Genomic DNA, 12,669 nt, shown 5'->3' on the forward strand with positions numbered 1-12,669 from the left:
CAACACAGTGTACTTTAGCCCTATGTTCATAAATACTGATATTTGGAAGCCTAGGCCATGCACATAAACTGACCACGAGTGGTCTAACAATAGCTGGCATGACAAAGAGCAAAGCCAAATACTGCTCTGTTTCAGTTGTTATAGGCAGTTTGTCTGTGTGGAGGAGAAGGTTCCCATGTGTATCCTTAGGTGTCCAATGAACGCTCAACCCCGTTACATTTGTGTACCTGTAAAATTAATTGTAATTTGCGGACCCAAATAAATAAGTGTGTGTGTGTGTGTGTGTGTGTGTGTGTGTGTGTGTGTGTGTGTGTGTGTGTGTGTGTGTGTGTGTGTGTGTGTGTGTGTGTGTGTGTGTGTGTGTGTGTGGTGTGCGTGCGTGCGTTGTGCTTGGTGCAGGTGTCAAGGTGACAGTGAGGAGAGACGTACGATGGACAAATGTCCGTTTCTACACAACTCTGGCTCGGAGGAGGACATCTCAGCCATGCTGCAGTATATGGCAACTGTACTGGGTCAGTGTGTGTGTTGCCAAGGCTCATCGTGTTTGACTCTGAGGAAGACGCAAGTCAAAACGTCATTCACCCTCTAAGTAATAAATACGTCCTGACCAGTCGACTGCTCCAGTATTTTAATTCAAAGCGAGAGAGAGAACAACTAGGTGCTCAATGGAGATAAAGTTGAGTTAAAAATGTAGAGGTGCTTTAAGGATCAATGTGATCCATAACTTGAAAAAAGGAGACATCTGAGCACTCAAAGTTATCGTAAACATGATTAAAGTACCTTGGTTTTACGTGCTCGGAGCTCTCCTCTTCTGTGGGTAGTCTCTCCTGAAGTGCCAGGTATTATCCTCTCTGATTCAAGTTGTCCCTGCTGAGCACCGACGAGCCCTTCTACGTTCAATCGTGCTGGACGTCATGCACGTTGACTCATGGCGCATAATTTACCGTTTAGAGTGCATGCGTGTACTGTGTGTGCGTGCGTGTGGTTTTGGATTTCTGCTGGGTGATCAATGTAATTCGTAAAGGTCGTTTAATTAATCAAACTACAGAGGCAATCAGTGCTCAGACTGCAACTAAGTGGCCTCTTGATCAACTGCTCTGCCGCTGCGATAGTGGGTCGATGAAGAATGAAATACTGATGGTTTTAGTGGAAGATTCAATCACAGACTTACTGTATGCCTTGTACATAACGTCTCCATTTAAACCCCAAACATTAGAAGGTTGTACTGTAGGCCAGAAAAACAACTGAAGCTCACTTTCATACATTCATTGTTTCATATACAGCAAAAATAGAATGATGTTTTACTGTCAATTACTCACCCTGTGATGATGTCTCGAATTAACGGGTCATTTTGTCACATTCCTTCATGGTGAACGAACAATGCAAAAAACAAATCTTGATGAATTTAAATTGAATTCATTAATTTAATAAAAGGGAGCCATGCAGGATTGGAAAAATAAAATAAACTATAAAAGTATAATAAACCTTAACACAACTCTTACAATATCATGTCCGGTATCTAGTCATACTGTATGCTCAACACTGCATTCTCACTCAAACTTGACTATTTATGCATTTATAGCAGCCTCTGGTCTCTTACATTCCTATGGACTGACCGACTATATGGGTGCTCTCTGCTGTTGATGAATGATGTCTGCCTGCATCCATGCTCAGTGTGCACAGATAGTACGTGCACTTATCACAGTTTGATTGATGATGCCTGTGTGTCCACTGCTACACTTGCTCTCCATGATAATGCACGCTTATGGAGTGTGTGTGTGTGTGTGTGTGTGTGTGTGTGTGTGTGTGTGTGTGTGTGTGTGTGTGTGTGTGTGTGTGTGTGTGTGTGTGTGTGTGTGTGTGTGTGTGTGTGTGAGTGTGTGCATGCGTGCGTGCATGCGTGTGCTGCATGCGTGTGCTGCTGATGATTAATATCGCTATGCTTTTTGTTTCTGGCCATGCTCGCTACATGTTTTCGTTGAAGAATGATTATGCTTACACTGACTGCTATTTCTAGTGCGTGCGCCCACACACACACACACACACACACACACACACACACAGTCACACACACACACACACACAAACACACACACACACACACACACACACACACACACACACACACACACACACACGTGGTGAGGCATTCCACAGCCCCCTGATAGTTAATTTAACCACTTAAAACCTATAGTGCGTACCATGTACCAACATTACATGTTTCTGGTATGAGACTACATGATGACTCACTTTACAGAAGGACAGTGCACAGTGATCTGTGTTTGTAAACATGAATTCCTCATTTGAACAAAAAGAGCATTACACCTCACAACATTGGGGACATTGACGGTGACGGTCTCGACCCGTATGACCACTTAGTGTTGTACATATGAGGTTAAAAAAGTAGCAGATCTTTCAAGCTTGTGAGTCCGCTACTTTTGATGCTTTTGTGTGATGCCGTATAGAGCGTTGCAGTCCCGCCCCGGAAGCTTTTCCTCATAGACTTTTCAGAAAGTATTTATGTAAAGACGTTTACACCGCGGACAAAGCCAACTCTTGTCGTGACGAATCATGACAATAAACACAATGTTTTGGGCCAAACAAAGGATTGGAAAGTAGAAAAAAACGGCAGGTTACAACAAATTTGTTGTTGTTTTTCTTCTTTGTAATTATTTGTTTGGTCCAGAATATTGTGTTTGTTGTCATGATTTGTCACGACTCGAGTTGGCTTCGTACGACGCTTAAAAGGTCTTAATAAATACTTTATGAAATGTCTATGGGAAAAATGGGGATTCATTTCCTGGGCCTGGCGTCGTAAGGAGGCGGGACTGCGACGATCTATAGTGTGCTCCATTAGGGCGTTAATTTACGAAAAAACACGACAAGTTAGAATAATGCCGATAAGAGGCTTTTGCCCCGACAGCAACGATATATAACAAAACATATAAACATGAGAACGGATGGTACCGTGTCTGTATGAATGGACGTCACACCAGGGTCACAGCCGCATGGCGTGTGAACGCGCTGCAGACAAAATACTGACCATGGCCCGCCGAGGCCAAATTCCTCCGTTTGCGGCGGCGAATGTGCCAGAGCAGAATGTGACGCACATGGAAATCAATAAAATGGAGTGGTTGTGGTTGTTGGTCGCATGAACGCTCATTAATTAAAATTAATGACAGATGAATGAAGGTCAACCACACACACTTCTTTGCTATTGCTTGGCGCCTGGTCAAAATTCACCGAAGTTGAACTTGCTGTGTGTGTGTGTGTGTGTGTGTGTGTGTGTGTGTGTGTGTGTGTGTGTGTGTGTGTGTGTGTGTGAAGAGACACGTTAGACGGGCCGTAAACAAGGAAGTGAGCGGCGCATGCGCGAAACAGGTCTAGGATCGCTGAACAAGGAAAGGCCGAGAAAAACAAATATATAATAAAAATGTATTACAGCAATCTCGTTTGATATCATTAAAAAGGACTTAAAGACGTGTAGGCGTATACACGTCCAAGGCCTCCCATGGTTTGATAAGAAAAGACGTATATACACACGCCTTAGCATAATTATTAGTGTTAAAAGCATAGCTATATATAAGAGCGGTGGTGGTAAAAGTACTCACATTTTAATAAAAGGGGCAATATCACAATGGAATAGTCCAGAATTCTATTAATTCTAATGAATACTAGTCATGAATACTTTCATCGCTAGTTTTAAGTCTTCTTTCAACTACCATAAATGATGCGTTTTTGTAAAGTATGATCCCATTCATTTTAAAGTAGGAGTATGCTTGTAGGGCTATTAGTTCTACTGAGTGATGACCTGACCTCGCTGTCCTTCCATCCAATAATAGCATTAGTTACTCCAAGAGGACATATTTTAATTAGCTGAAATAATGCCCTCAAAACAGGTCTGTAGAAACCAATGAGTGTCGATGCAGTTATTATTCTATGGTTGAAAGAGAACTGCAATTCCCAGAAGTCAGTTCAAAGTGAAACCAAAACAAACACAGATGGTTTGAGCTGCGGGGCTCTGTCCTAGTCTGCGGGTGGACATACCGCTCCACCAGTGTTGCCTTGTCCGCTTATTATAAGCCACTTTGGGCTTCTCTTTATTTAAATCCACTTATATTGGTAGTAGCGGCTTGTGATTATGTTAAGTGTAGTTGCTTATTGGGCTTGCTTCAAAAAAAATGTATGCCTACCATATTATATAAAGTAGTTCTCAGATATCATTGATCCCCCCCAATAATTTTTCAAAAGTCTTCCAAATATTCCACATCTTATTTCAAGGTTTTTTGAAAATAGCAGATCTACAGTATACAGGTAGTGCTCACGTGGCCTATAGTCGCTTATTTTGGACTGGTTTTCTTAGATCTTTTTTTAACTCACACAATCTGGCAACACTGCACTCCACACTCCACCGCCAGCATTTTAGTCATAACCTGTACCCACAGAGCACAGCTGTGTAACTGCCAACGCCTCATTTATTCTCTGTTGTACAACATGCACGTGTGTGAAAGAGTGTACATGTGCTGTGACCTTAAGCAAACTCAAAACATGTCAAGGGAGTACTTCACCCAAAAATGACTTATTTTCTATCAATTACACACACCATGATGAAACCTTGTATTCATGGAGATTTGTTTGTTTTTGTCGCAATCCGAGTCGAGTACAGCTCTTCACGGGCCCCCCGATTCCAAAAATACCCGATAGGACCCGAGATCTGCATGGGTCGGATCTGTGTTTTATCATAATCACTCTGGCCGGGTCGGAATCGTATATCCTGCGGAACTCTGGTCTGTCTATCATTATGTGTAATACCCGAGTGCGTCCAAGAAGACCCATACTACGTAATGATACTGTGTGTGCGTGCGGCACAACTGCGACACGCTGCAGTGGTGAAAGAGAAACGCAATGAAGTGATGTTTAACTTGTGCAATGTTTTAGGCTGGTTTAGGATCAGATTACTGCTGCCGTGCAGCACAACAAAAATAAAAGTTGAGTTACGCAATGCATGGGTTACCATACTGCAAGGCAAGCCGGCTGGAACTTGATGAAGGCCGTTCACGGCCGAAACGTTGTGCCTTATTTATGGTGTATTGAATAAAAAGCAAACACCTTGGAGCAAACCTGTGTGCGGACTCTCCTCTCTTCACAAGCCGGCTGGAACTGCCTGCCAGACTGAATTGAATTGAAAACAACGGAATATAATCATTACTGGTCGGGTCTCTCGGAATCTCTAAATTATAAGATCTCGAACCAAATTTGTCGCGGGTCCATCCGGGTTAGGTTTTAACTTTTCTTATTTGAAAATGTTTTCGGTCAGAATCAGATTGAATTTCACCCATTCCGGGTTTGGGATTTGTTTTCTTCTTCTGTGGACATAAATAACTATTAACGACATAATTACTCTTGCCGTGTGTGTGTGTGTGTGTGTGTGTGTGTGTGTGCACATGTGCATGTATACATTTGCGTGGCGTATCCTTACAGGCGTGCCATTCTGCGAGCTGCGTGAGCGCTTCGGCGAGGAGTTCTTCGGCTTCTGCTTCGAGGAGAACGAGCGTGTGCTGCGCGCCGTGGGCAGCAACCTCCAGGACTTCTTCAACGGCTTCGACGCCATCCTGGAGCACATCCGCACATCCACGGGCCGCCGCGTCTCCTCCGAGAGCCCCTCCTTCCAGTGCGAGGACCCCCGTGAGGAGGGGAGGTGGGGAGGTGGAGGGAGAGAGGTGGCGGGAGAGGGAGGTGGAGTAAGGGAGGAGGAGGCGCAATCCCGGGTGTTACTGCTGCACTGTTTTAACCCCGCCCCCGTGGTGGGGCTGGTAATGCCCGGGCTGATCCGAGCCGCCGCCCGGCGGATCTTCCACTCTGAGGTGGAGGTGGAGGAAGCCCCGCCCGTCACGCCCCCATCACCCAATGAGGACGCGGAACACCACTCCGCACTGACTCCTCCTCCTGCGTCTCCCGCGGTCTCGCCGTCCTCCCCCTCCCCGACCTCCGCCGCCCCGGTCGTCTGTTCGTCCTTCCTCATCCGGGAGACCTCGCCTCCCCCACCGCCCCCGGCCAACGTGCGCCCTCCCCTTGCGCACTCCACGGACCCCACGGACCTGCGCATCGGCCTGGCCACGTTCTGCCGCGCCTTCCCCTTCCATCTGGTGCTGGGGCCCCTCATGGAGGTGCTGAAGGTGGGGGAGGGCCTGCGGAAGCAGGTGCGGCTGGAGCCCTACCGGACCCTGGACTTCCGGGACGGCTTTGAGATCGTCTCGCCCCGGATGGAGCCCTCCTTCCGGGGCATCCTGCTGAGGCTCGCCTCCCCGTTCACCATCCGCACCAAGCCGGAGTCCACGCCGGCCGGCCCCAAGGAGAAGGTAAGGGTCTCAGCTTTCTATTGTTGCTGTCTGGTGGAAACCTCATGTCTCCATTTTTTAAGGGCGTCGCACAAAAGTAGCATAATGTACCAATGTGATGCGTTGTGAGCTTGTAGATTGTCTATCTAAACTTTTAAAATGTCTTTAAAACTAAGAAAAAAGTTTAAAGTTTTCGACGGGAGACCATATGGACACTCACTAGCCTGGCGGTTCACAAGTCTCAAGGCATTGCAGTCAGTGCACCTGCCTTGTCTTTCTTTTTTATCATTAGATTTTTTTCCTGAGAAGTAACAGTTTTGGACATGGAGATGATGTATTCATTAGTGGGAAAATATCCAGACCGCCATAGCTACTCTCCAGTGAAACAAAGTGGCTTTGCCTCTAAATGTTTTCCTTTTTCTGGCCAACTGATGGCCAACATTTTGTTCTGTCAGTTGCGTTCCATACAATTGGAATGTCCAACAGGAAAGCTTGGCTAGCAGTAATACCCAGACAACGCTTGTTGCCATAATAACTACGTATGTTGTGTCAGAATACCAGTGAAGTGTGTGACTATGAATGGTTAAACCCAAGCTGAAGGTCTCCAATTTGAATAAACACTCCATTAATCTCTCTAATAAAATAATTCTGCTTCTGTGTGTGTGGAATGGGGAAGATATTTAGTACAGGGGGCACTTGCAAGCTTTTGCATGAGTCATTCCACATTGAAAATATTTGCCTACACTCTGAAATCACTACTTGCATTTCGTGTTTATGTTTCCAGTATTTCTGCAATCCCCTCCACTACCATATCGGAGGATCTTTAACTGCTCACATTACAGCTGACAGCCTCGCTCTTTCATCTCACATTCATTGTGACATTCCAATTCCAGAGAAATAAGGGCACTCGGCCAAAACATGAAGTAGATGTTTACATGTGTACAGCTGTCCCAATAGGTTTTTGTAGTTCACTCCATTGTTCATGGCAGCAGCTGCAACCCCAGAGCAGCAGATATACTAACAGGACATACCAAATAGCAGTCAGACTGTCATATACTCACATGAATTCACACCAATTCACAGGCATACAAGAAAGACGACTCATTCTCATCGTGACTTGTTAGTGTGTGTGTGTGTGTGTGTGTGTGTGTGTGTGTGTGTGTGTGTGTGTGTGTGTGTGTGTGTGTCTATCTATACTGTAGACCTTCTGGGTTACTTGATGGGGTTCCAAATGAAGTCTGGGAACCCATTGTTTTGCCCTCTAAAAAACAGAATTTTTTGCAGAGTTGGACCCAAGAAGAGTATTTCTCGAAGATGAAGGCCAATTCCTCTGTGTACCATTGCTTTCAAGCGGTGTCTAGCATAATGCTATACATACTAATAACCCAGGTCCTTTAACCACACATATGCTATACATACTAATAACCCAGGTCCTTTAACCACACATATGCTATACATACTAATAACCCAGGTCCTTTAACCACACATATGCTATACATACTAATAACCCAGGTCCTTTAACCACACATATGCTATACATCTATACTATAATAGAGCGAATGTCTGAGTGTGTGTGTGAGTGAGTGTCCGACCGCATTATCTCCTCATTATCTCCTCATTGCCTGCACCAATCGCTCCCACTTTTCACACAGGCATTGACCATATGAATATGGAGGGCGTAACGGAGCCCTTTTTTCGATTTGACACATTAATGATTATTAATTAATTTATTAGTGAATTAAAAACGCATGCAGTACCCCCCGCAGCCACAGGGCGGCAAAACTCCTCTCCCCAGAAATCACGTGTCACCAGTGAATTGCATTTTGGGACGGTCACTGATTAATACTGGGACACAGTTTTCCGCGTAACTTGAGTTGTTTCGCCTGCTGTCAATTTTGCTCGAGTTTTCCGCCTAACTTCAGTTGTTTCGCCCGCTGTCAATTTTGCTCGCAATAGACAGCGGGCGAGCGATCGGGATATTTCCAACCCCCTTACGCATCGACACAATTACTACATACAACAAACAACATGCCACGAAGAACAGCCTCAAGGACCCTAGCGCATTCTTCCACGCAGTACGCACCTATACCCTTTTTCACACCGCCCTCAGCCAACACGGAGGTTGTGTGTGTGTGTGTGTGTGTGCAGACTACTTTCGCTGTGAGCATGTGTGTGTGTGTAAACTACTTAAGCTGTGAGTGCGCACGTTCGTATGTGTGCGCGTGCGTCATCGCGTGGCCGTTTTCACTTTTCAGTTAGCTATAAACACAACACGAGATACAACTGTCTTAATAAGCATAAGCCACACACACACAGCGTGAAGTGGCTACAGCGCACGCTCTGGTGAAAACAGCTAATCTACAAGCTCACAACATCACAGGTTGCAAAAGCCATGAGTTCTCTCAAGCCAAAGCTCACAATTGAGACCGTTTTGGACGCAAATCCACCTGCAAATTGGATCTGTGCGACTGTCCATATATAGCTGCATGTCAAACTGGGGGTCCTTGATACTTTTCAAATGGGGCTCTGTGGGCTAATAAGTGTAAATGCTGCGGTCCTTGCTCTTGCCATGAAAACGTTTCCCTACCATGCATTTGGAAGAATACTTTAATGTTATACTGCTGTTTTTATTCATAAAAAACCACACACACACACACACAAATATATTATACAAGTTGAAATATATCAGAACGGGTAAGGACTAGTACTAATAACCCAGGTCCTTTAACCACACATATGCTATACATACTAATAACCCAGGTCCTTTAACCACACATATGCTATACATACTAATAACCCAGGTCCTTTAACCACACATATGCTATACATAATAATAACCCAGGTCATTTAACCACACATATACTATACATACTAATAACCCAGGTCCTTTAACCACACATATGCTATACATACTAATAACCCAGGTCCTTTAACCACACATATGCTATACATACTAATAACCCAGGTCCTTTAACCACACATGTCTATTCTTGGGGCTGGACATTCACCCCAAAAATAGAAGATCTACAATGTCAAATGTGTACATATTTTTTGCTTGTAGATCTGGTATTTAGGACATTAAGGTGTAGACGTAAAAAGCCACCTGAGTACATTTGCCGTCATGTCCATTTCCATTTCACTAAGACTAGTGGGTTTAAGTGGTTAAAAGGACAGACCAAGCTGTCTCTCCTCCCTGTGCAGTATTTAGAAGGTTCTTTAGTTTCAGACCAGCTCAGTGGCCTTGTGGTTAGAATGTTTGCCCTGAGATTGGGAGGGCAGGGTTCGATTCCCTGGCCTGGTCATACCAAAGACTATACAAACTGTGCCTCTCTGCTTGACACTCTGACTTAGCATCAAGGGTTGGGTTGCGGGTACGTTCCTGTGACATAATAGCACCATGTCCAGGGGGTGAACAGTACAGTAGTCTACATCAAGCTGCCTCACGGCTACAGAAAACAGGAGATAGGCTCCTGTGCCTGTGGGCCTCGGCATGGCGTGCTTTGGTTTCATAATGATTAGGATGGTATAGATGCAGAGGACATATTCCATGTATGTACAGTAAGTAAAAGTAAGCCTTGCTGAGCCGTGTGGCTCATACTGTATAGGGCAGGACTCAAGAGCCTATTATCCCATTCTGACCTGAGATCAGATTCATACGAGGTTTTCCGCCGCCGACACACACTGGTCTGATTAACCCCATTCTGACCTGAGATCAGATTCTAAAAAATGTCAGTCGTTCTTCGATTTTTCAAAAATAGCAGACCTACAAGCTCGTATCGCGCCACTCGGTGGTGCGATATGAGCTTGTAGATCTGATATTTTTAAATAACTAAAGCACGACATGATGCCGACACCAAAATGGGAATGGGTTATATATCTCCTATTTCTGCAGCGTGATGCTTACGCAAGTTTGTGTCACAGTTGGAGGTGGTTAATTGTTTTAACCACTGGCTGAATGCACGCACACAAACGCACACCAACGCACACCAAATCCCACTAGGTACTTTGTATATTTGCTTATTTTTTTTAGATTAGCTTCTTTCTGTACAATAACGCTTTTCTCGACTGAGTGCAAGAAAGAAAGACTAGATCAAGGAGTAAGAACAGGAGGAAGAAATGGTTTGACCTTTTCAGTAGAAAGGGGCAGAGAAGATGACAGGCCAGAAGGTCACACATGGTACTCACCTGTGTGTGTGTGTGTGTGTGTGTGTGTGTGTGTGTGTGTGTGTGTGTGTGTGTGTGTGTGTGTGTGTGTGTGTGCACACGTGCCTCGTGTGGGGTTGCATGTCCGTCAGCCTATGGCCTGTGCCCTACATGTGGTCCACCACTAGTCCTTGTCTTACATCAAGACCTCTCTCTCTCTCTCTCTCTAGCCTCTCAATTCAATTCATAGTGCTTTGTTGGCAAGAAACAGCATTGCACGAAAGGGCCTTTCTGTGTGGAGTTGCATGGTTCTCCCAGTGTCCCCTAGGGTATAGGTACCCTCACAAAAACATGCAGTAAAATGACACGTTCCTTACACGTTAATTCCAACGGGGAAACTCCCCCCTGGTAGGTGAAAAGAACAGTTTGCACTGGCAGAGGAAGAACTATTGATTTACCGGTAGACGGCATTTGTATAATTGGCCTGCAGGTCCTTAACCCTTGGCCTACAATTCACGGAAAAAAACGGAATTAATCGAAAAATCTAAACCTCCCGTTAACGGAAAAAAACGGAATGACAATCAATATCAGTTATCGCGGGGTCAAAAGAGCAAAAATTAATATTTTTTCGCTAATATCACTAATGTTGGATGTAATTTACCAAAAAACGGCCGAAATCCGCGTGATCGTGCGCTATCGTGCACGCGCGCCGTCTCTATGTGCGTCGCTGATATTTTGCGATCTTTTGGGGTTGATTTGAGGATAATTTGACTTAGTTATGAAAAATATAGCATTAGCTTAGCAATCCGGACCAGCCAAGCTATTGACTAGGGTCAAAATAGTACAGGATGTTGTTGATCGTTCAACCGGAAGTGACTTAGGAAGATCCGTCTATTTTAGCCAAAATCAGCATAATGATGCTTTCCCCGCCATCTGGTGGCGAATCGAGAGAATACATTTGCAATGAATGAATGACAAAAAAACATCTCTTCAATCCACCAGATCTTTCTTGTATGTTAAAACGATGAATTAAAAAATATGCCAATTTGTTACCCAAACAAAAAAATTGGGGCTGGCAGGGCAAGGGTTAATAGGTTAAATGTAGTTGCTCTGTTTGTACAGTATGTACAGTTGAGATCATTCTCAGCAGTTATGTCATTATGTTGTCAATGGTCTTGGAAGCACAGTTGTTTAAGCTTATTTAGCCTGCAATTGTAACAGTTACTCAACAATTGATGCTCTGCACTGGCCAAGAATGAGATGAATGTGTGTGTGTGCGTGTGTGCGTGTGTGCGTGTTGGTATACTATTGGCCAGATGTCCCCATAAGTGAAATAGACATTGTGAGGACAATAATTGTTTCTGGTCCTCACGAGAAATTGTTGTTGCATTGTTTACATCTGCTATTTCTTGGCAAATTTTTCAGCTATTTTCAATGCTGTCGAAGCATAGTAATACAAATGTGTGTGCACGTTTGTGCGTGTGTGTGTGTGTGTGTGTGTGTGTGTGTGTGTGTGTGTGTGTGTGGTGTGTGTGTGTGTGTGTGTGTGGTGTGTGTCAGTACAAAGACAATTTTGACATTGGCGCCACTTGTACATTCTCTCTTTGTCCCCCCCCCGAGAGAGAGAGAGAGAGAGAGAGAGAGAGAGAGAGAGAGAGAGAGAGAGAGAGAGAGAGAGAGAGAGAGAGAGATGAGAGAGAGAGAGAGAGAGAGAGAGAGAGAGAGATGAGAGAGAGAGAGAGAGAGAGAGAGAGAGAGAGAGAGAGAGAGAGAGAGAGAGAGAGAGAGAGAGAGAGAGACACCAGACGCCACAATGGACTCACCAAGACATGCTGTAATGCAGCGTTTCCCAACCTGTGGGTCAGGGCCCACCGGTCGGCCGTGAGGATATTGTAAGTGAGACCCCCAAATACTACATACTGGGCAGAAAACCTCTTATCTCCATACTTTAAAGGACATTTAAGTTAACATAACATAAAAAATGAATAAAAAGAAGAAGAACAATCAGGCTTTCATATCATATAGGGGCGTTTGCTCTCAGGAACAGCTCGACTGATTTGGTTGTATGCGTGATGTCATCAGTATCACCCTACTGTACTTGTCCCATTCTGACCTGAGATCAGATTCATACGAGGTTTCCGCCGGACACACACTGGTCTGATGAACCCATTCTGACCTGAGATCAGAT

General features: G+C 44.7%; 1 protein-coding gene across 1 annotated transcript in view; it reads left to right on the forward strand.

Moving 5' to 3' along the window:
- gucy1a2 (guanylate cyclase 1, soluble, alpha 2) overlaps positions 1-12,669 on the forward strand; it is a gene marked incomplete at its 5' end in the record, with an annotated part of 58,790 nt that overhangs the window by 13,679 nt on the left and 32,442 nt on the right. Inside the window, 2 exons of the mRNA XM_083773273.1 lie at positions 400-512; positions 5,482-6,359. Coding sequence (XP_083629399.1) covers positions 400-512; positions 5,482-6,359 — 991 coding nt within the window. The remainder of the gene's footprint in view (positions 1-399; positions 513-5,481; positions 6,360-12,669) is intronic.

The sequence above is a fragment of the Protomyctophum parallelum genome (assembly GCF_964188405.1).
Source record: "Protomyctophum parallelum genome assembly, chromosome: 9".
Classification (NCBI taxonomy): domain Eukaryota; kingdom Metazoa; phylum Chordata; class Actinopteri; order Myctophiformes; family Myctophidae; genus Protomyctophum; species Protomyctophum parallelum.